At 39.6% G+C, this 22,953-nt stretch overlaps 3 protein-coding genes across 9 annotated transcripts in view; 1 reads left to right on the plus strand and 2 right to left on the minus strand.

Moving 5' to 3' along the window:
- The window catches only part of fbln1 (fibulin 1), a 37,801-nt gene extending 34,785 nt beyond the window's left edge, over positions 1 to 3,016 (minus strand). The window contains exon 1 of one of the 2 annotated variants that reach the window (XM_084933971.1): positions 2,443 to 3,015. In XM_084933971.1, coding sequence (XP_084790097.1) covers positions 2,443 to 2,497 — 55 coding nt within the window. In that variant the 5' untranslated portion in view covers positions 2,498 to 3,015. Of the gene's footprint in view, positions 1 to 2,442 lie in introns of both variants that reach the window. The other variant, XM_084933972.1, reaches the window with a different exon arrangement.
- Positions 3,017 to 6,111: 3,095 nt separating this feature from the next.
- Positions 6,112 to 17,444, minus strand: LOC146382943 (transcription intermediary factor 1-alpha-like). 6 transcript variants are annotated; one of them, XM_084933974.1, is made up of 19 exons: positions 17,174 to 17,444; positions 16,826 to 16,944; positions 15,920 to 16,067; positions 15,595 to 15,727; positions 15,197 to 15,313; positions 14,972 to 15,086; positions 14,613 to 14,759; positions 14,320 to 14,434; positions 12,971 to 13,338; positions 12,228 to 12,365; positions 12,038 to 12,143; positions 11,865 to 11,919; positions 11,594 to 11,723; positions 10,833 to 10,991; positions 9,507 to 9,853; positions 9,119 to 9,248; positions 7,412 to 7,486; positions 6,853 to 7,008; positions 6,112 to 6,756 (listed from the first exon to the last, which is right to left on the minus strand). In XM_084933974.1, the coding sequence occupies exons 1-19, from the start codon at positions 17,442 to 17,444 to the stop codon at positions 6,484 to 6,486; spliced, it is 3,102 nt and encodes a 1,033-aa protein (XP_084790100.1). In that variant the 3' UTR covers positions 6,112 to 6,483. The 6 variants fall into 6 exon arrangements, with proteins under 6 accessions (XP_084790100.1, XP_084790101.1, XP_084790099.1 ...); XM_084933975.1 differs by having other exon boundaries at positions 9,119 to 9,245; positions 11,594 to 11,726; XM_084933973.1 differs by having other exon boundaries at positions 11,594 to 11,726.
- A 319-nt stretch (positions 17,445 to 17,763) lies between these two features.
- LOC146382944 (aldo-keto reductase family 1 member D1-like) lies at positions 17,764 to 22,926 on the plus strand. The gene is made up of 9 exons (XM_084933983.1): positions 17,764 to 18,413; positions 18,609 to 18,776; positions 18,926 to 19,042; positions 19,358 to 19,435; positions 20,558 to 20,680; positions 20,965 to 21,074; positions 21,268 to 21,433; positions 22,620 to 22,702; positions 22,812 to 22,926. The coding sequence occupies exons 1-9, from the start codon at positions 18,237 to 18,239 to the stop codon at positions 22,852 to 22,854; spliced, it is 1,065 nt and encodes a 354-aa protein (XP_084790109.1). The 5' UTR covers positions 17,764 to 18,236; the 3' UTR covers positions 22,855 to 22,926.
- Positions 22,927 to 22,953: the final 27 nt, after the last annotated feature.

Consider the following 22,953-nt stretch of genomic DNA (forward strand, 5'->3'; position numbering starts at 1 on the left):
CACAGTTTTATAGATTTGCTGCCCTCTCCCAGAGGTGCAGGAGGAATGTTTTATTATGACCATTAAATCAAACTAGTCAAGCTGAGGCGAAAGCGGGAATAGTTGTTATCACAAACAGTCTGCACACTGGTAAACCTCGTGGAAACACAACGCAAGAGCTGCTGTAAAACTTAATTTCTCAGGTTCATCACAAGTTTCTATAAGTCCCACTTAAAATCTAGAACTAATATGAGGAGAAGCATAACAATGACACAAGAAAGAGTTCTTTAAAAAGTGACACGTTTTGATTGTTGTCTGTTTCTTTAAGAAAGTGAGCGAGGTTACAGGAAAAGAAAAACTGTGGCCATTCCTATTACAGAAAGGAGGTTTAACCTGGCAGAAAGGAGTGAATATGGATATAGGATTTATTGGTAGACAGGCACATTAGCTGACTCACTACTGACTTCTGGAAGTCTGGCACATCACAGTATTCTCTGGCCAATAAACCTTGTAGCAGCTGGATGAAATGAGATGACATTTTAAAAGCTTTTCACATGGACCTACCAAGCAGGCTCCCCCAGCCTCTCTCTCTCTCTGTCTCTGTCTCTCGCTCACTGACTTAATTTGTTTTGTGAATGTGTAAGTAACAACGGGGTTTTCCATAAAAGCTAGAAAAACAAAACTGTGCTCACACGAGGCTGAAAATATGGATGTTTATTAACAATAATGAATCCTATTTAAATGTGTGTACCCCTGTGCATATGTGTAATGTTTTGGGTTTTTTTACCACTTCCAGTAACTGACACCATCTTGTCAAAACACATGATTTGTATTAGAACTGGAAAGGCATCCAAGAGGTACACTTCCAGAGTCCAAAAAAATGAACTAATCCTAAACTCTTTCTTAGCTTAGTCAGTGCATTTTAAATGCCAGGAACAGTTGGTCACTTATTCTAAACTTCCCCCAGCGATCTGTTCTGGACTTTTCCCCTCACAGTAGCGTTCTGCTGATAACTAACTCTAACCCACTAGGCATCACTGACTCATTCCTTTGCTACTGCTGTCTGCTGACTTGAAAACCTAAGATTGAAAGACCAGAAGTGCTTTAAAACTGCATGGCTTCTTGTCTTTTATCAAAAAAAAAAAAGAAGAAGAAGAAGCAAACCAGGCACAGCTGTGCTCTGGTTTAGATACAGCCTGCCATAATTCTCAGTCTTCTCGGTGCATTGTCTGTCTGGAGAGGGCTAATTTCCATTTTGGATGATGTTGCTAGCTGTGAGGGCCATTCTCTCTTGGCAGAGCAGCACATGTCTTGTCTGCGTCTAGACGCCTCATGTAAACAAGGCATAATGAGCCTACTCGTGGAGCCCCGCCTACACAGAGGAGCTGGCCTCAGACAGACATCACAACATAGAACTGTGCATCTCTTTCATAGGCACCACTCAAAGCTTACATGTGGAAGCTTCTTCCAATCTTACTGATATATACAAAAGGCTGAAACCGAAGTCGAGCTTATCTATCTGGAACGCATTTGGTTATGCAGTTGGTTGAGCTGATACCCAGCAGATCTACAGAAAGACCTGCAACACAACCCCCTACAGAGAAGGCAGCTGAGAGAAAGGTCCCCCTGCTGACTGTGAAATTGCTCCGTGTGTGACCACAGCACAGTGGGCTTTTTAAGACACAGCTAGTCTTATGGTTTGGTGACCCTGCTGTGAGGCTCAAGTATAAATCTCACCCTTCTGTCTAGGACCACCCTGCCCTGGTGAGATACTGGTTGCTCTTACAGAGCATCACAGCATACCAAGGCACTCGGCCTTTGACTTGCAGGGCAGAGAGTGAAGAAACCTCAGGCAGGGATGACTTTTGCTTCACAACTGGTGTGAAACTACATTTTAACACTCTCCATGTGGGGTAACATATCATCACTTCATGGAATGGAGTGATTCCACTCCACAGTGTAACTAATTAAAACACAGTAGTGAGAGAGTTAAAGGTAGAAAATGTTAACTGTAAAGTTGTATAGTTGTGGGTTTTGTTGATGCAGTGCACAAAAAGTTGGAAAATGGTTTAGATGGCACTTTATATGGTCACAGTGCTACTTATTGTACATTGTAAGTGGTAATAAAAAAAGAAACAGAGGAAAAACAATGATTCTAAACAATAGTTTCAATCTTTTAATTTGAGATGTTCAAGCCTTAGCAGTTTTAATAAAGACCTGCAACACTTTGAAGCACCCACCTTTGCAAACTTTGCTTTCATCACATGCCCCAACTAGCCCCCAGACAAATGCATCACTTCCCCAAGTATCACCCTTTAGCCTGTTATCTGTCTGCTTCTTATTTTGAGTACTTTAAAGTGAAGTTGTCATGCAATATGCGCTATTCATCCAAATCACTGTCACATGCACAGTCCCACTGCTTGGCTCACCTCGCAGCAGTGATACCCAGCTTCTCACGCTTACCTTGGCCAAGAAGAACTCCGAACAGAGAGAAGAGCAACGCTACGCGCAGACCCATTGAAAGAGGTGAGACTCAAAGTATCAAAAACTGGAGAGAAACAGACGTGGACGAGGTGGACTTTCCGATGCTGGTTGTTCCGCGGGGATGTGTGAAAAAACTGCAGTGCTCCTTAAAAAAAAAAAGATGAAGAAGAAGAAGCTAGACTGGGAAAAGAAGTGGATTTGATGGAGCTGAGAGTCGCAGTTGCAGCTTGACTGAAGGAATGAGCGTCTAATTACGGCACCGCGAGGGGCGGGCTGAGGGCCACAGGCGCACACTTACTGCTTATCTTTTTTGTGTGGCTTATTTCAAACCACATCGCAGTTAGAGTTTATGATTACAATATATAATTTACAGGTAGTATATTTTAGCGAGTGTACAAAAGAGCTGTCGTTTTAAAATACCTCCTATTGCAGATCGTTTTTTTTTTTTGTTGTTGTTGTTGTTAAGTGTCCCGAAGCAACATCTGGAAAAACTGCCTCTGGAGATGGGACTCGCAGTCATCTTCGGGCTACTGTACCGTGAAGTGTGCGCTCACACATGGAAACTGCACTTCCATCAATGGCAGAGCAGAGTATTTCTGCCTGTGACTAATGACTGTAGTGATTACCCAACATCTGGAGCTGGTTTGGGGGTATTTTAAAAATGTGTTGTGGCTATGTCCAGACTGTAAGCCTTGAAACCTTTTGGATTCCTCTGAGGGAATAAGGGGAATAAAAAATAAATAAATATTTTCACTACCACTAACTGCTGTTATTTGCTGTTATTTCTGAGTTTGGTGCACTTAAAGAGACCTAAGACCTGGCTCTGTGACACCCCCGCCTCCCAACCCATCCCACCCTTAATATTGTATCTTCACAGCAGTGTCACAGGTCCCTGCAGTCCTACTATAAAGCTTAAATTTCTATAGTAATGTGAATGAATTCAATCTTCCCTAAGTGTGCCACATGTGTGCAATCAACATCAGTCAAAGTGATCACGAGCTGTGAAAAGTGGCTACATATAAACAAGCCACAGACGCATGCACTCACACACGTCTACCAGAACTGGCAAGAAGTGGAGAAATAATTGATATAGTGCTTTATAAACATTTTGTACCAACTAAGACCCTCTGCAAATTCAATCAGTCTACTGGCTCTGGGCATTGTGACAGAGAGAGAGAGAGATTAAATGATCTTCTAATCAAAGCCATATGGCTCCACCACCAGTCTAACCAACAAGAAACACCACCAAGGGCTGGATATAAGGACACCGTAGGCGTATAAAAAAGGCCACAGGTATATGACTGTCATAAAAGGATAACTGCCCTTTTAAATGTGTAGTGCTTGATGATCTGTGTCTTGATCTCTTTGTGCTTCCGTCCACTACAGTGTGTATTTTCTGCTAGTACTCTGACAATCTCTCTGTAAAAGTACATTTTAATACAGCACACTGGTGTTTTGAATGTTGTAGCTCATTTAATAGCATAAACAAATTGCAAATTCTTGGCAGTTCTCTCTCATTTCACTATACCACACCAGTTTTACAGAGGTGGGTAACTGGGGTAAGTTGTTAGGATGAAAAATCCACAGCTTCCTTTCTCAGTATATGTATCAAATTGCAATATTTCTAATATAATATTTTTGAAAATGGGCTTTATATTATAAACAAGCTTCGGGGGAAATTGTTTGAGCAGGTAATCCATCACAGAAAGGTTTTGTCTCTTTTTTATTTCCTCCTTTTTCACTGCACCTGCATGGAAAATGGGAACTATTTTTGAATCAACCTGCACTTGGACACTACAGTACAGCAATTAGACCCTGCCACAAGTAAAAGCAGACATGCTTTTATAATGGATTACCAAATCATTTGGCAAAATAAGCAAAGTCTAGTATCAGCAAGACAGGAAAAAAAGTTGCCATAAATCCTAAACGGTGTCATCAAAAAGTATTTGGCTCCTTCCTGATTTCTTTGTGTTACTTTCTCACAGAAACAGAAATGTCCACAACGCAGGACTTTGTTGTGTTCTCAACCTGTGGGTTAAGCCTCTACTAGCAATGCATATGTAGTTCTTGGAGACCTCTATGAGCCAAGGATCTAGGGGGGTTATCACAATAACAAAGGCAATTACTTTTTCACACAGTCAGGTATGTTTGGATAGATTTCTTTTTTTTTTTACCTTAATAAAGTTACTTATTATTTAAAAATTGCATTTTTTTTCCTTTCTCATAGTTACCACTGTTGCTTCACTCAAGGACATGAGTTTAACTCCACCATCTGGCCTTTCAGTGTGGAGTTTGCATGTTCTCCCCATGTTTGCATGGGTCGTCTCTGGGTACTCCGCCTTCCTCCTCCTCGCCAAAGACATGCAGTTAGTGAGGTTGGGTTAATTGGTGATTCCAAATTGCCCATAGGTGTGAATGTGAGTATGAATGGTTTTCTGTCTCTGTGTCAGACTGTTGACCTGTCCAGGGTGTACACCACCTCTTGCCCTATGGCAATTAGGAAAGGCTCCAGCTCCCCCCAGCAGCAACCCCCCCTCCCACAACCCTGATAAGGATTTGGTTTTTACTCTGGTTATTTTCATCTATTGTTAAAATGTGTTTGATGATCTGAAACATGTAACAAATATGCAAAAAAAAAAGGAAAAGGGGGGGGGGGTGGTGCTCTGTGTGCTCTACCTTTGGGTTAAGACTGTAGTTCTACTATAGTAAAGCATATGTAGTTCCTGGAGTCCTCTATCAGCCGAAGACGTAGCAACCCCTTCTTAGAATTATCACAACAAAGGGCAAGCCTTTAGTGCTGACCAATCCTAATCTTATCTAATAAGAGATAATATGCCATAAAAGGAATGAAGAATGTCCAACATGAAAGCCAGGACCCTGCCATGCTTCCAGTCCAGCTGGCTGGAGAACAGTCAGAGGGCAACTTCCCATGCCTTTCAGTCCACCAAAAACAACTAAGCCTCATTCCTTCGCTCCACCTTAAATCTACATTTGGGCTTTAACAAGTAAACGCAGCATGAGCTGACTTGCAAGCTAATAGGTGAAGGAAATTGGAGTGGCCAAGGTCGCATTCAAACAGTGTTAATCTTGTTGTTGGGGGTGTAGCGCAGCTCCTTTGAAGCTCCTTAAAGCTAGTCTTGCCACGTCTATGTCAATCTGCAGAGGGTCACAAACACATCAAAGGCAGACTGAAATCTGCCCCGTGGGACACAAAGGAGTTTGTAGAACAACATTAAACTCAATTAACATGGAGCTACCAAGCAAAAAAGGTGTAGAACATTAAACCTTAGCTGGAGCTGCTACTCAATATATAAGGAATAATAGTTACTATACTTGTTCAGTTATGCAAGTTGACCTGAATGCAGAAGGTCTATGCGTAAATGTTTTGACCTCTGGTGATGAGAAAACCATTCTCCATGCCTTGTTTATAAGAAAGCTTTTTACGTCAACATTATGCCCCTGACGGATATAATCACACATATTGTTACATGGGCAGTGTCACCAGAATATATAATATAAAGAAGCCAGAATATACATTAAAAGATGGTAAATAAAACTGCATTTTCCTTCACGTTGTGAAAACTATAGATTTGCACTGTGTAAATAAAGCCTGACAAACCGGGGCAAACAGAAATATTCTGCACAATGTATTTGTCTTGAATTTTATTAGATTATTTTTAATTTGCTATTAATGTTCTGGCTGTGAGGGGCCGTGAAACACATTTTAACAATAGAAACATGAGAGTTTGTGATTACTGTCATTTGATTACAGGAGTAGTAACAAAAGAACAACTAAAATGTCAGGTTTCAGTCAGAAGTAGAAATACTGCAAAACCTACTAGCTTTAATTCTGATTTGAACACAAAAAAGTACCATTTGACATCTGAATTCATAATTCTTGTCATGCAATACCATTTAATCATTAAAACTAAAATGTATTTGGTAACTTGAAGGCAATATTTTTTAATAAAACAGTACACACCACACATTCTTTGTGCCATCTGTCACATATCCAATTGTTTAGGAAAATTGGAGCTTTAATCCAATACCCTCTTCTCCACTGTGACAGCTTGGTGCATCCTGGGAATCTGAATATGTGCGTTGGCGTTTTGCAAGTGGGAATATATTGTCAAGAGATTGGAGTTGAGAATCTTGACAATCGGGTGAAGCAGTCTGAATCATCTCTGGTTTGATTTCTGGAAAGGTCTGATCAGGGTAGATGAGCTTCAGATAATCTTCAAAGAGTTCTTTAAATCTCCTACATGTCACGGCAAGTTCAGTGTTACTCTGGCACTGAAGGAAGATAAAACGGAAAGGATGAAACAGTTTTAATAACAGATGTCAAGAACTGAATAATAGTTATTGTTGCAGAATATTTGTCTATGGTACCTCACAGCAGGCCACACAGTTTCCAAAGATGAGCCTGATGTCTAATACAAACTCTGCGGGGTTTTGATAGCACATACTCTGCTCAGCCTCTAGACGGTTTTTCACTGTGGAAAAACTCACTGGTCCCTTTATAGTCAGACTGTCATCAGCATGTACCTGTAGTATTTAGAAAGGAAATGATAACAGAACAATAACACATTATTGGCATTTTAGTTTTTTCAAATCTGTGGTGTCCATCTACATGTAAACAGCACGCACATGGGACTATGGAGTTTTACCCTGTTTTGCCATGTAAAAGTTAAAATAAACAGCTATTTCAAGCCAAACCACCAGAATCACACTGACCCCTTAAGTCCAATTATCAAACACTGCAAGTTCTGGGCCTGCAATGAACTTACGGTTTATTTACAGTAAAGCTGCTCTGCCTCTGATTTCTAATTTCTGTCATCACTGATAAAAATGGTGGATTACATACAATTAAAATTACAGTTACAGTAACTCCATCTGACAGTAATCCTGTTAATTTTTCCACTATAGTCAGTCTTACTTTCAGACTCACCAAGAGAGATGCAGACTTTTGAAAGACTGAGTTGAGCTCACTGCAAAACAAGTACAGCAACAGCCTCTCACACTTCTGCAACACAAAAAATAAGCCTGAATTAATACATGTCAGAACAACCAAATACATTTCTCCCATCTGTGGTGTGTCAAGCAGAATATTAAACTGGTAAGAGTCATCTTTCAGGATCTCTCTTGACACCATTCTGCTTTGTGTCAGCCCTTGCACTCTTACCAGTTGTTATCAGTTATTAAATGCATGATGCAATGTCAGGCATCTAGCCCTTCAGATACTAAGTTTAACAAGCCACTGTTTTAAAGCAATGTAAATGTTTTACCATAAAAATAACAGCCTTGAAATCCTTTTGATGGTAAACTGATTTGTAACAGGGTGAATGACGTCTTTATTTCTACTCCCTGCCTCCAACGCCTGTTCTGGCAGTGTTGTACTTGGAAGTGCAGGTGAAATCTCCTGGGAAAATGAACTGCGTAGCTGAAGACTGAGCCAGCAGACAAGACCCTAGTGTGACAGCACAAGTCTTGGTTGCACGTAGGAGAAGGCAATGCACTGCAGAAGCAGATGAGAATATTAGCTAACCTAACAGCTATCACGTACAGGTTGACTACACATTTACTTTTTCCATCAAACATTTGCTTTATGCATGTTATTTTTTTTAAAAAACAGAACTTTTCTTGTTAAGATAACAAACACAAAATTAGACAAGGAACTCCCGTCTAACCCAAGCTATTTAAATTTCAATTTTATTTATACAGCACAAATCACAACACGCTTCAAGATGCTTTATATTGTAAGGTAGACCCTACAATAATAGAAAATCCCAACAATCATATGACCCCCTGTGAGCAAGCACTTTGGCGACAGTGGGAAGGAAAAACTCCCTTTTAACAGGAAGAAACGCCAGCTGAACCAGGCTCAGGGAGGGGTGACCATCCGCTACGACTGCCTGGGGTAAGAGAAGAAAGACATGAAAAAAAAAACATGCTGTGGAAGAAAGCCACTTGGCAGACTCTGTACTTCAACTTGATGGTTCATTTCCCAATTGACTGACACTCCTGGTCAGGGAAAAGCAGATGAGCTGCACTATTTTACTATTTACAATTACTATTTTTTATTGGTGTTTGAACCCATGATTTAAAATCTTACATTTAGGAACATAAGCGCTGGTTACAAATTAAAGTAATGTCGTATACACTAACAAGTTTTCTGCCTCCTACACACTATAATCAAGTAACATCCCCGCATAAACCTAGACGAGTATTTCTATAAATGTAAAGTTATCTGAAATGTGCTGAATGTGAGAATGAAAAGACCAAATTTGAACATTCAGACATTCGGCCTATATTAAGACAACATAACTGGTGGATCAAACTGAGGTAAAATGGGAGGATCTATCTTATTGCAGAGAACGCAGCTGTATTTATGGTTTATATCTTATATAATGTAGTCATAATGATAATTGGTGATTCTCTGTTAATGAATGAGTGTATTTGTTTTTTAAAAAAGATGCTGCTTACTGGTGTTTTACAAAACGGCTGTAAATTTGGAAAATGCATGACTTATCAGATTATGCTGAATTCTGAACTTAATTTGAATTACTTGGCATTCTAGTCATTTGGCTATTGTAGTATTATCATTATTATAATTACATAAATGGTAGTAAATCATTTTTTACAAAAAAGCACTGACTCGTTTGTCCACAGGGGAAAATGCTCCTTCAAAATCCGTCTCCTTCTTTATCGTTTTGGCTTCAGGTTTGCAGACATACTCCATCTCAGGCATTAACAGGTCACAACAGAAAGTGCAAAACCATTCCCTGCTGAAAAAGAGACCATTTACAGACTCAAAACAACAGCCAGTAAGCAGTAACTCACATCAACAAGTGCATAATGCTGCAGTCAGATGTAAATCTCACACCTCCAAGATGTAAAAATCAACTTGCCAAAAGTGGATTTGTTCTGACGTGCTTTTAATTCCACAAAGAAAACAAGCGATTGATTTGCTATTAAAATGAAAACATATGAGCTGTGACATTTTCATCCAAGACCAGTAATAAATAAAGTTTGATGGAGCTGACCTTGGAGATTTGAGGAGAGCTGGAATGTGGCACGTCAGATGAAAAGCTTTATGACATTTTTGGCAGCACAACAGCTGTCCTGTAGTCTGACACACAGCACACGAGGCCTCATTAGAGTCTTCCAGTTGGGTTTTATTTTGCTCTACCTGCTGCTGTTCCCCCACTGAACTGATATGAGTTGGAGGTCCAGTCTTACTCTGGCCCAGTGGCTCACTTGGAGTGTGTGAAGGGCAATAGGGTTTGTTGTCTGTGCTATGTATACAAGTCTGGACATCTTCACCTTGGGAATTTATTTGGGGTTGGTCATCTGTGCTGTCGGGGAGGCTGGCTCTTTGTTTGGGATGTACCTGAAAACAAGAAAACAAGATCTGAAAATAACTTAACCAACATTTTACAGATTTATCATGGTGCTGAAAGTTTTCATGATTGGTTATTACTGAATTATTATTAATAATAATAGTAGTAGTAGTAGTTTTAGTTTACACAGCATTTCCCTGTCTATTCCTTCCACTGTCTTGTATTTGTCAAAGTCAAAGACCATATGTACAGTTATACACAGGAATTTGAAATTGCAATGCTCCCATGGCCCTCAGTGTACACTAAAAATCTAAAGGGAAAAAAGGGGAAAAAATAATAAAATAAAATAAAAGTCTCATGTACAAGACAATACAGTACTATACAATTATTTATGCATGTATTATTAAATACAATTTATGCATCACTGCCTTTTCCAGTCTTTGATATCATGTCTAGTTTGAGTCTTCTTGCCTATGAGTTTAATCTTTGTCTTCTGGTTATTTCCTGTTTTACTTTGAAGGTGAGCTATCTGTTGTGTTTCCTCCTACTTTCTGTTCTTCCTCCCTCTGTGATTGCCATCCTTGCCCAAATTGTTTTCACATATTGCTCATTGCTTTTGCCTGTGTTCTTCTACTTCCTGCTGCTTGCTGAGTTAATTAGTCCCCTGTGTATGTATATAATCCTGTGTTCCTCTTTTAGAAACACTGACTAAGCCCATTTTATAGGACACCTGATTTGTTGATGTACTGATCAAATATGGACATTTAAAGGGAATCTTTGGTTTTCATTTGCCAGTCATTCATAATATTCAATTCATTTATGCAGCTCCAAATCATAACAACATCCACCTTAAGATGCTAAACAATCACAATCATCTTTTTAATCACTTTTAGCCAGATTGTTTAACACAATCTTGGAAAGTGGGAGGATGCCTGAGGAATGGAGAAGTGTACTGATGTTACTGTTCAAGAATAAGCATGATGTGTAGATCTGTAGTAACTATAGAGGGATAAAGCTGATGAGACATACCATGAAGTTATGGGAAAGAGAGGTGATGATCAGTAAGCACCAGTACTGTACATGTCCACTGAAGTCTGCTTCAATCAGTACTCTCTCCCTCCTGGGGGCACAGTCTAAACACTTCATCCACCTCACTCCAGAATTCCCCTTTCTGTTCTGACATCCAACCTGTGAGACATATGTGCTGACAACATTCAAGGTGACCCCTTTTCCAGCTTCATACTCATAATTCTGTGTAATGCCACCTTCACCTCAACAATACTAATCTTTTCCTTCAAGATTACTCAATTTCTCTTCGATACCATGGTAGAATCCACGTCCAATGGTCTTGGCCTTGCTTGCCTTCCACCAGGTTTCCTGCCCCAAAAAATAAATCTACCCTACTTCTCTCCATCATGGCATCCAATCTGCTCCCGACTCTCACCTCCCAAACTCCTGTCTTTCCTTCTTTCTCACTGCCTCCTAACACGCCTTTCCCCGTTCTTCTTTCATTGTCTTCAGCTTACAGTAGCACAGTTTCCAAAGGGACCCTATTGGCCAACAAGACCAAAGGCAGTTGTTGTTAATGCTGATCTAATATGGAAATCTCATTCTTTAAGATATGCATGGTTGAACTGGCCAAGATTTACCCTTCTTTATACAACCCTCACTGCTTATCTGGGCTTGGGAACAGCAGTAGGAATACACTGACTTGTGAAGTTACAGATAAAAGCAACTAGCAACAATAAAAAAATCTATACAGTATTTGAAATAAATCATTCCCTTCTTACATAACTACTTTCATCATCTGGCTCATCTTTGATGACAATTATAGGCCTTGGAGATGATCGTTGTCTCTTCTTTGCAGCAGATCCCACTGCTCCACTAGCCTGGTGTATTTCTGGGGCTTTCCAAAAAATGCTGCTTGGGAACAAAGCAAAAATCAATCAAAGATAAATTCACTTAAGAGACCCATAGTACAGAGTTAATAGTGCCATAACAGAACAAAGAGATAATCTGTGCTTGTATACTTGCAAAAGTGTGCATACTGCTCCCCCCTACCTTGTTTTTTTCTGGGATACTGGAGTGTACACCACTGAACTTTGATGTCCTGGTGCTTCAGAAAAGTTTACAATGCATTTGTCATTATAAAAAAATACAGCATTACACATATTCTCTATGCTACAAAAAACTGCAAAAAAAAAAACAATATGCAAAAATAATTGCAAACATACCATTTCTGCTTGACAAGGAAGTTTCTGCTCGCTGAGGATAGTTTGGTTTCACTGTATACATTGGACCAGTTGAATCATTTCTCCTGGTCATATATGTGGGCTCAGTCTAAACACACCATTGCAAATCAATTACTTAAAAGCAGATATTATACCATGACAATGCCTTCAGTCAATACAGGAAGTTGCTTACCCTCTGTTGTGAATGAGGTAAACTGACACTACCACTGAGGGGTGGCGGAGTTATTTGTGCATAGAAAGGTGTAGAGAAAAATCCATCCATGGGCTTGGTTTGGTAGGTGGAGCCACTTCCTGTCCTTCTCTGCTGATACTATGATGAATGGAGACAATACAGAAAAAGGGAGAGCATGCCACAATCATTTTACTGCATGTGATAAAAAAGGCCCCACCATTACGCCGCAATCTAAAAACCCAATGCAATGTGACCACATTATGTTTTGAAAAGTCTCAATCAGCTTTCCAGATTTGTCTGCAAAAGACTGCTGCTTCTTTACTACTAGTTTCCTGTGCAGCTTTAACAACTTGTTCACATCAGTAGAAAACAAATGTCTGCACTTTACATGCCAGTATTGTCCTGCTGCATAATTGAAACCCAAACATCCAGTGAAGCAGACTAAACAACTCGAATAAGAAGATATTATCAAGCCTTACTCAAGAAGTTTCCCCTTTGTCCTCTGTTACATGCTGGCTTGCTGTTTGTCATGCAGATGTATTTGATTTACTTTATGTTTGAGCTATAAGTTCATCCAAGACTAAAATCCTTCCTGACAAGGAAAGACATAAATTGCTCAGGATGTGAAAGCTGTCAGCTCTATTTAGGACAATGCCATCTGCTGTCTGTGCTCGTTAAGAAGGCTTGTCAGTCAAACTTTGGCAAGCACACATCCACACTCACACAAAGAAACGCACAGTAACCTGGGGAGAAAGTCCAGGGCTCAGTATGCTCCTAGTTGAGCTAACATGGTTGGGCAGAGGCCTCGTAAACCTGTGGTCTGGTTGGGGAGGCAAACTGTGTGAGGGAGAGCCTCTCTGTAGGGGCCCTGGGACTGTTTGCTGTAGTTGGATGCTTTGGTGCCATGTGCAGGGTGGAGGAGGTGGTTGGGGCTGCCAGTGAGCTTGGGGGTTTAGCTTGTCCACCTGCATCTGGAGCTGAGCCAGAGTGCTATGGGGAGCTCCCAGGGCAATGCTGTGGGGTGAGCCTGAGGAACTCTGCCCACTGTGGGTGTGCTCATGATGAAAACCACCCAGCTGGTGGCCTGGTACACTCTCCACCATTAAAGTGCCTGAGAGGACATACACACAGAGACAGGATGAGCATAACAGGGAGTGATGAAATATATACAGTACAGAAAGAAAATTCCAGAGAACTGTAGGGAGATATGTGTAAAACTCGAGGCAGTTAGTAAGTAAAACTATGCTAACTTGGGTTACAATTGGATATAAGCAACAAAAGATAACAATTTCAATTAATCTGTTCCATTTAATCAGTTACTGTATAAACTGAAAAATCCACATGTGATGGCATTAGTTTGCTTGTTTTTATATTTCAAAATGCTATGTATCCAGTTTACAGTTATGGAAATTCTGCTTTCCTCAGACACTTCTGTTGACTAAATTAGACAAATGTTGCATTTCATTATGATTGTCAGCCTCAGATGAATATAAACAGCTAGACAAGGATTTTCATTTAATGTTGAGCTCTGCTCTCGATGAATCCTTCATTTATCCTTCAGATATGTTATTGATCCCACAAGGGAATTTTTTGTGTTACAGCAGCATGATAAAGAGTAAAAACAGTACAGTACACACCATGTAAACAACACAATTAAATAAAATGCCACAGGTGCCTAGTAAGGGGGTTATAGTATGAGATAGTCCAGGAATTTATATATTTACAACAGTGATAAAACAAACAAACAAATAACAGTAAAAATGAAGGTAGTTCAAAACAGTCAGAGTAAAACTGGCATTGTGTGAGAGAGAAGTGCAAATGCATTAATAAATAATAGGATTTGTCATCCAAGTTTTACTGGCCTCCAGCTAACTCCCCGTGACCATCTGACTCTCCTCATGCCTGTTTATTAATACTGTGCAAGTCTCACTTAGATCACCACCGCAGATACAATCTTATGGAAGAAGAATGCCCCTAAAATTATTAATTAAAATTGAAATAAAGTTTCAAGGTATACAAATTTACTTTAGCAGAAAACAAATAATCCATTCATTCTCAGGGCTGTGGATCACATCATTTGTTAATCTCTTACCCAAATCAACATTTGAGGCCCAGTAAGAGGCTCGGCACTGGAAGCGTATGGTGCTCTGCGGTACGAATGAAACACTGCATTTTGCCTGAAGGAGGTTTTCGATCTGAAACAGAATCTGCAAACAGAAGGAATGTTATCAGTCATTTTCAGAGTAGGAACATGCATTCTGCAAAAGCCATATGCTTGCGCTTCATCACATCCGAGACATACTAGGCTTAAAGACGACCTGAGATCAGGAAAACAAGACTGTGACAAGATACTGCTTTATGGCTAATTGATTAAAGAGGCCTCACCAAACGTTTACAGTACAAGAGGGCCGTGCCCCCATTCTTGGCTGTGGCCCATTTGATGAAGTCGATGACATGATCCAGGTGTTGGGAGAGATAGCCAATGTCTTCCTGTTGTTTACGCAAGAGACTCTCATGATCTTTTGTAACAGCCTGCAAAAAAAGAAAACGAAAAAGAGGAATGCAGTGTTAAAGCAGCTTGAGCGAAGGCACTCTGAGCCTCAAGGCCACACGAAACTCACCATACAAATAACATTCTTCTGGAAACAACACCACAGCAAGCTACAGGACTACAGAGTAAAACTACTCCATGATAGTTTTACTCCACAGTATTGTTTTGCTGCATGTAATCGTCTTTGTCATACCTCAAGTTGATCAAGTAGAATTTTGCCCTTTTTGTTTATCGCGAGGATTAAACTGCTGACAGATTTCTTTATTTCATCACGAACAGAAGTACGGTTCTGTTCCACCAGAAGAAGTCTGAAAAACATACATTTAAAGTGTGACTAAGAACAAAATATACATTTATTAATATGGAAGAAGTGACTTTTTTTTAACTAGACATCTTTAAGGAAAAATGAAATACATACCCACTATTTATGGAGTCTGATACTTCTTCTATCAGTTTCTTTTTCTCCTGTAACTGATGAGTCATATGCTCCATGTGCTCTTTGTGGTTTTTATAAGCATCTTCAAGGAACTGATAACTAATTCAAAAACATTAGTGAGTTAATACAGACAGGTTAATATGCATAATATGCATAATGAACTGGGGGGTGGGGGTGTAACTTAATCGCTCAGTGAATTTTTTTCTCCGCCTCAAATGCATTACATGGAGAGATCACAGTATCAATCAAATCAATCCATGAAAAGTGGAGAAAAAAATTGCAATAATAATGTATTGTGAGTGAAGTATTGTGATATCATTTCGAGGGGTGCCTGGTGATTCCCACCTCTGTCAATCAATATTACTGAAACAATGCGGTACCTGTGGTCTTTATGCTTGGTGAGTTGGCAGTCCCGACAGGTAAGCAGGTCACATGTCTCACAAAAGAGTTTCAGTGGCTCTTGTTTGTGGATATGACAGAACATCGGCCTCTGATTCGACACAACACAAACGTCTGGAAAACAGCAAAAGGCTCACCATAGTTATTTTTAAACTAATTCTTACAGTATAAAAAGCATGCAGTGCATACTGATGTATACTTATCATTTTGCCCATTAAAATATTGCGGTAGCAAGAATCACATGATACGTCAGCACAGGCATTTAATTTTTTTTAAACAGCTAAATGAGCAGGTAGGTTTGAGTACCTTGTGATACTTCCGACTTCTGTCTGATCATATGGTCTTTGGTGAATTTGACTCTTTGGTGGGCCTCCACACAGGTGGTACACAAGTACTCCACACACTCAACACAAAACCCAGCAGCTTCTGTGTTGTCATCGCAGGTCATACAGAGCTATAGAAAGAGGAGTCAAGCATCAAAAGTTAATAAATATTTGGAAGCATGACGTGGAGATGATGGCTCAGCACATGGGGCGATCGTGGCTCAAGAGTTGGGCGTTTGTCTTGTAATTGGAAGGTTGCCGGTTCGAGCCCCGGCTCCGACAGTCTCGGTCGTTGTGTCCTTGGGCAAGACACTTCACCCGTTGCCTATTGGTGGTGGTCAGAGGGCCCGGTGGCGCCAGTGTCCGGCAGCCTCGCCTCTGTCAGTGGCTACACTGTAGCTTGCCATCACCAGTGTGTGTGAATGGGTGGATGACTGGTTGTGTAAAGCGCTTTGGGGTCCTTAGGACCAAGTAAAGCGCTATACAAATACAGACCATTTACCATGTTTTACCATTTCTTGTTCAATCAAGGGAATGCAATGATGAACCATATCTGCTAAGTTGATATCAGTGAAGTATCCAAGGGTGCTGTTTCTACTGACAAGCATTGCTTCTGCTGCCCAGATTTCAGAGCTACAAACCAACAGAAGACAAGGTAGCTTTGTTTTTATACAGATATCCCCTTTAATATAGTGTGCACCTGCCCATTAAATCACTGCAAATGGAAATCATCTAGTGCCTTATTCTGGTTCTTACAAGAGCAATGCTTTTTTCTGCATGGCCAATGACAAATAAAAAATACAAGTAAAACTTACGTAGTTATATTTTGATAATTACCCTCAAAAACCCAGCCTGTCCCCAAATCGATATTAATTCATTTGTTGCCAACCTGGACTGCTCTCTCCACTGTGCTGCTGGGCGCCTCGAATGACTCCTTCACGAACATATTATCCACCACATCTGCCGCCATACATTCCTGCCTGCACACCGGACAGCGGATCACGTTTACTGGAATCAAGCAGGCGCATAGGTGTTGGTGTAAATCAGTAAAACTGTACATTTCTGGTATTATTTACCATCAGATTATATTTTTTATGACATTTAGGTGATTATGGTTAGAGGTAGCTACAAGCATTCGTAAAATGTATGCAGTTGTGCGTGCAGCTGCTCTGGTTGTAGAAAAGGTTGACAGCCATTAATCGGTCCTTGATCTGTGTTTGTAAACAAAGTGACTCACGTGGTTTGGTCGCGCCGTCGTCGCTCTGGGAGACGGACGATTTCGTCACGTCCAGATTCCTCGACGGTAAAGGCAAGCACCTCTCGCAGAAAGTGTGCAGGCACGGCAGAAGTTTGGGCTCCTTGCTGTGGAAGCTTAGATGACAAACGGGGCACGTGTCCAGGTCATGTTGGTCGAGTGCACCGGACCGCTCCTCTCGCGTGCTCTGTGCTTCGTTCTCGACTGACAGGACAGCAGTATGTCCCGACTCCTGTTTTTTCATCGCATCCATCGGAAACAGTTTCTGTTCTCCAAGTCTAGTTTACTCTGATTCAACGGCACGTACAGGGAGGGTAGTCTGAAGCGTAGGCTATATCTCATTGCTCTCTAGCCGAAGAGAGCGCCTTCTTCGTACCTGCGTTGTCCTCCGCGCGCTCTCTATCAGTTCAGCATTTGTAAGCGTCGAGTGTATTACTGTCTACGTGTGATATTTTGGGGAAAATAATTTTTGGACTGTTGCAACAAACAGGAAGCACTAAAGAAAAAAAGGCTACCTGTGTCGCATGCTCGTGTGCCCCAGATGTTGTTGGTCAAATTAGAGCGCACGCGCTCGTTGAGGTAAGAGTGGGGCGGGGTCAAAATTTTGATATGAGAGCCGCTGGCTGCTGTGTGCTGTGCTGTCGGGAGGACAAAGCAGCAAGAGTTTGCCTGATTCTTGTTACTCTGAAACTTTACACAGGGTTCAGTTCAGTACAGTAATACTGTGTTATGCTTCTGGTGACTTTATTTATTTATGGCACTTCATGATAGGCTGTGTGAATTTCAAATGCATTAGGTTTTGTTGGCTTCAGGCTTCAGCCAGGCCTATGGACATTTTTTTTTGTAACGTTGTAACACTGTTTGCTGAAAAGATACTCACAAAGTGCTGGTGTCATATTCACATATGATTATGATTATAAGAGTGTTTTTGTTCTCAAGTTAAATGGTATTCTGAAAAGGTGGTGAAGAACTGTTTTAAAAATGGACACACTGCTCTGGTTCAGATTAAAGTCACTTGCGCAATTGAGTGGAAGATAATGTCTTCATGGTTCAAGGTTCATGGCCAATCTATGGGTTAGCCTTGAGAGAAGTGCGCTGCAGTTCAATTGTCCACATTTTGGACACAAACATGAATCTAACAGCGGAAAGCCACAGAATCCCTTTGAGTGATGGTAACAGTATTCCACTCCTGGGACTGGGCACCTATGGGGACCCTCAAACGGTGAGGAAAATATCACGTAGTCTCTGTATTTCTAGATTTAGATTGCTGTGTTTGATTCACCTTTTATGCGAGGCTTTTTTACCTTTAGTGATTTGAGTTTCATCAGTTAAACAGGATCACTGAGAAGTACACACTGTGGCTGTAGCTTAAAAAAAAAATCAAATAAAATGTATATTTTCTGTGAATTTTCTAAAGACACCCAGAGGCACTGCATTTGACTGTGTCAAGCTGGCCATAGATGTGGGCTACAGGCACTTTGATGGGGCGTTGGTATATTTCAATGAGCATGAAGTGGGTCAGGCCATTAGGGAGAAGATAGCTGATGGAGCTGTTAGAAGAGAGGACATCTTTTACTGCGGAAAGGTAATATTTGTTAGCTTTTGTTTAATCAACTTTCATTCCTATAAACCTTTAAGAACTAATCATGTTATTGCAATGGTCTGTTGCCTGGATATTTGAATGTTCAGGTTGTTTAAATTGCTTTTTAAATTTAGCAATGTTATTTTTCTCAGCTCTGGAATACCTTCCATCCACCAGAGTTGGTGAGACCAGCCTTAGAGAAGACATTGAAAGCCTTAAAACTGGACTATGTGGATCTCTACGTCATTGAGCTTCCAATGGCCTTCAAGGTTTCTAAAAAATAATTTTACTAATTTTTACAATAAAGTATTTTTAATTATTTAATACAAAATTACATAATAGGGGTTCAAACACAGGAGCTGCATAGCAAATACTTCAAATCTGGCCGTTGCCACATTACACACATTAGAATCAGATAAGATTATGTAGACAAGTGTTTGGTTAAGATTGGGTACCTGGAATCAGTATGTTTCTTTGTTTAAGTGTTTTGACCATGAACACATTGTGTCACCTTAGGTCACTATAAATTATATGCTTAAATAACCACTTTTAATGCAAAGTATTTAATTATGCATATATTTTAGCCTGGAAAGGCCTTTTATCCAAAGGACCAAGATGGAAACTACATCTACCACCACACAAATCTCTGTGCAACATGGGAGGTGAGCTCTATTTAAAAAATGGTCCTACTATGTAAAGTCTTTGCATATCTCCTGCTCATCTCTAATATAATATCACTATGAAATTAAAAATATGTTGTTTTGTTATGTAAATGTAAATACTTTTTTACATTTGTATTAGCAGCTTGCATGAGAATATGCTTTTCCTCCACATGTCAAGCTAAGCATGACTTCATTGCAGGGCTTGAATGAATGAATCCCAATCAGCACATCAAGGATTTCATTCTTCATGTAGTTATGTTATCATAGGCAGAAAATATTAAAATCAACGAGCAGAACTTAACACAACCTTTGTAGTGACATCATAAAGCCGTCACTACAAATAAAATCTAACAATTGAGCTCTTGAGCCACCTCTAAGTTCTTTATACTTTGATTTTAAGGAGTCAGACTTCCATGTGATGTTTAAGAGGTCTTGAGCACCAGTTCTCCAAGCTGTTATTCGTAAGTCATTGGGTGGTTTTCATTTCCGCATTTCGGCCAGTGGTGTTGGTGATTCTGTCAAAAAGTGGAATGTAGAACCGAATGGTTATCACTCATTGATTGGCCTTCCGTGACCCCAGATCACAATGTTATTGAAGCAGTGTTGGATCATCTTGACAGAATGGAACAAAATGCAGTCAACACTGAAAGAAGAGCTTTGAATATCCTTCTAGCAGCCTGGAGAACTATTCTTGAAGACTACTTAAAGGAATTGCAGGCTGTGTTAAAGAATAAAATTTGGCATGTCTAATAAACTTTCAAGCTTGTTAGAATTCTAAAAACTCTATTTTGTTATATGTATAATTTTATATTTTGGTTAGTCTGCACCTATTTCCCATTTTGCAAAATATTTTTTAAAAGGGAGATGGCTCACGACTTTTGTACTTGCATTAGTACTGCATGCATCTAATAAAATATTAGGTAGGCGTTGTTTTATCTTATTCAAGTGTTCTTACATGTTAATACTGGTCAGAGTGTTTTTTCTGCAGCACATTACTCTCAAGGACAGTGTCATAAACAGTTTATTTTCCTTGTGTCTTGTATTTTTCTTGGCTATCTCAGTTAGCCTGTAAAGATTACTGCTATCAATCTTTGATAAGGTATTAATATTTTCTTCTTTCAGGCTTTAGAGGCTTGCAAAGATGCTGGACTGGTTAAGTCCCTGGGAGTCTCCAACTTCAATCGCAGGCAGCTGGAGCTGCTTCTGAATAAACCTGGTCTCAAACACAAACCCGTATCCAACCAGGTGATCCCAGTTTGTTTCCTGACCCCTAATGACATCTCAATGAGGGTAGTTTACAAAGTAAAATAGTACTGTACAGCATACATTAGTATTCTGGGTTTTTAATATGAAGGTATTTCTAAAATAGACTCTCTGCCAAAACATAGTCAAACACTATGCTGAAATACATTTCATTCATTAATCTAGATTAAATGGAATAGATTTTACTTTTGATTCCCATCCAGTTTCCTTCCTACTTGTAAGACTGAGCCCTGTCATCTTTTTCCCTTCTTCTTATTTACCTTTAGGTCGAATGCCACCCATATTTCACACAACCAAAACTTCTGGAGTACTGTCGTCACAATGACATCGTGATTGTTGGCTATTGCCCAATTGGCTCCTCCAGAGATGCATCTTGGTAGGTTTGAAAATATATACACTTATGTAGGCTGGTGTGAGGTTATTGTGATTTTATCCCCCCTGTTACTGTATTAATGTGAGACTGCAAAAATAAAAACAAATTATTGTTGTTACCAAACCCTCAACGTGACCCTAAGCAGAATTCATTTGGTAAATGACATGGTGCGTATTTAACTGTGTCTCTTTTATAGGGTGAATTTGAAATGTCCTCCTCTGCTGGACGATGAGGTGCTTGTATCCATTGGGAAAAAATACAACAAAAGTAGTGCCCAGGTGGCCCTGCGCTTCAACATACAGAGAGGAGTTGTAGTGATCCCAAAGAGCTTCAACCCTGAGCGGATCAAACATAACTTCCAGGTACTGTACCAACATTTTTAACTCTATGTGCACGTAAAGTCAAAGTTATGGTACCATTGCTGCCCGGTTTTAACTCTTACATGCATTTTTGGTTAAATTTGACCATTTTGACATTGGAGAACAGTAAATATACCCAAAATGCCACCTTTCTGGCCTGAAATTTGATGATGTTCCCTAAAATGACCCAAAATTAAAACTATTTTAAAATGTTATACTTTTGAACAGGTGCTACAAGTTTTTGTAGGCTGATGCGCAACCCACATCCTCAACTCTGCTGTTTAAGCCCCAAATGCATTTTCCTTACACATGTGGCACATTCAAGGGGAAATAAACAGTCCTTACAACAGTGTGAGATTTACTGCCAAGAAGCATTGTTACAACAAACAAATAATCCACCAAACACAAATATCCGTAGGTTTTGCGGCAAGTTTAGTTATAAGTGCAATTATATTATTAGCCTACATGACTGGTGCTTGTGCTTTGCACCTGTAAACAAAAGTAAGCATTATGTAAGAAAATAATCTAACAATAAACTAATTAGGACCCATTTTGTCTGAGCTAAGTGAAATTAAAAAGAGATTGAAACAGGGATCAAAAGAGGGATTAGAGGTCATAAGATTATAAAGTCACCTGATCTGCCATTTCAGTAAATGTAAGAAACGTGCAAATGCTGCACAGGCAATGCTTTGAATGCTCAGACTATTTTGCAATAAGCAAGTTTTTTACTCTAAGTTTAAAATAATATTGAATTCACAAAGACATGAGGACAGCCTTTAATGTTTGTAGTGATTTATACATGGTTATGCAATAAATTCAACCAGTTCCAGAATGGTTTTGCCATTTTCACCTTTAATAAAATCTCATGAAATCATTATCGCTATTATTTTCATGTCTAAAGTAAATCAGGCCACGAGATTGTGCATAATAGTTATTTTTCTCCCTGCTCTTTGAAACATGAATTAAAAATTAATCCTCCATTAATGTCAGCTAGACTATTTATACACTCTAAATAGATCTGTAGTTCAGACTTTGTTGTAGACACTTAGGAATCCTGACATGTGTCAAACTGACTACAATCATAATGCAAAGACATGAAATATATACAGCATGTAAGGGTTAAACAGTTGAATGAATGAAAGAATGAATGAATGGATGAATTTAAACAGAAGCAAATTATTTTTTTCAGATATTTGATTTTTCACTGACTGAGGAAGAAATGAAAGCCATTGAAGCACTGAACAAAAATATTCGGTTTGTTGAGTTGCTGATGTAAGTACAAGCTTTGACGGACAAATATCTAAACATTTTTTTGTTGTATAATGTATGAACCAAATCCTCGATATTAATGGTAGTAAACACTTTTTTTTTTAAAACTCAGGTGGAGTGATCATCCGGAGTACCCCTTTCATGATGAATACTGACCTTTGTAACTTTTACGTGATGTACTTGATTTTTAAGAAAGATGGAATAAATAACAGAGAAATAAAAGTTCACACATTTGTTGAACCAGCTTAGTTTAG

This window comes from Perissodus microlepis, chromosome 7 (assembly GCF_051167445.1).
Source record: "Perissodus microlepis isolate ML-2025 ecotype Zambia chromosome 7, ASM5116744v1, whole genome shotgun sequence".
Taxonomy (NCBI): Eukaryota; Metazoa; Chordata; class Actinopteri; order Cichliformes; family Cichlidae; genus Perissodus; species Perissodus microlepis.

What these genes read in the sequence shown, in the direction of transcription:
- LOC146382944 (XM_084933983.1), top strand. Translation starts at nt 18,237, where the DNA reads ATGGTTCAAGGTTCATGGCCAATCTATGGGTTAGCCTTGAGAGAAGTG. An exon ending in CCTATGGGGACCCTCAAACG is followed by an intron (nt 18,414 to 18,608) that starts GTGAGGAAAATA and finishes AATTTTCTAAAG; the next exon opens with ACACCCAGAGGCACTGCATT. An exon ending in CGGTTTGTTGAGTTGCTGAT is followed by an intron (nt 22,703 to 22,811) that starts GTAAGTACAAGC and finishes TTTAAAACTCAG; the next exon opens with GTGGAGTGATCATCCGGAGT.
- LOC146382943 (XM_084933973.1), bottom strand. Translation starts at nt 17,444, where the DNA reads ATGGATGCGATGAAAAAACAGGAGTCGGGACATACTGCTGTCCTGTCA. An exon ending in GAAGTCGGAAGTATCACAAG is followed by an intron (nt 15,728 to 15,919) that starts GTACTCAAACCT and finishes GCTGTTTTCCAG; the next exon opens with ACGTTTGTGTTGTGTCGAAT. An exon ending in GCTCTCCTCAAATCTCCAAG is followed by an intron (nt 9,249 to 9,506) that starts GTCAGCTCCATC and finishes TCTCTTTTTCAG; the next exon opens with CAGGGAATGGTTTTGCACTT.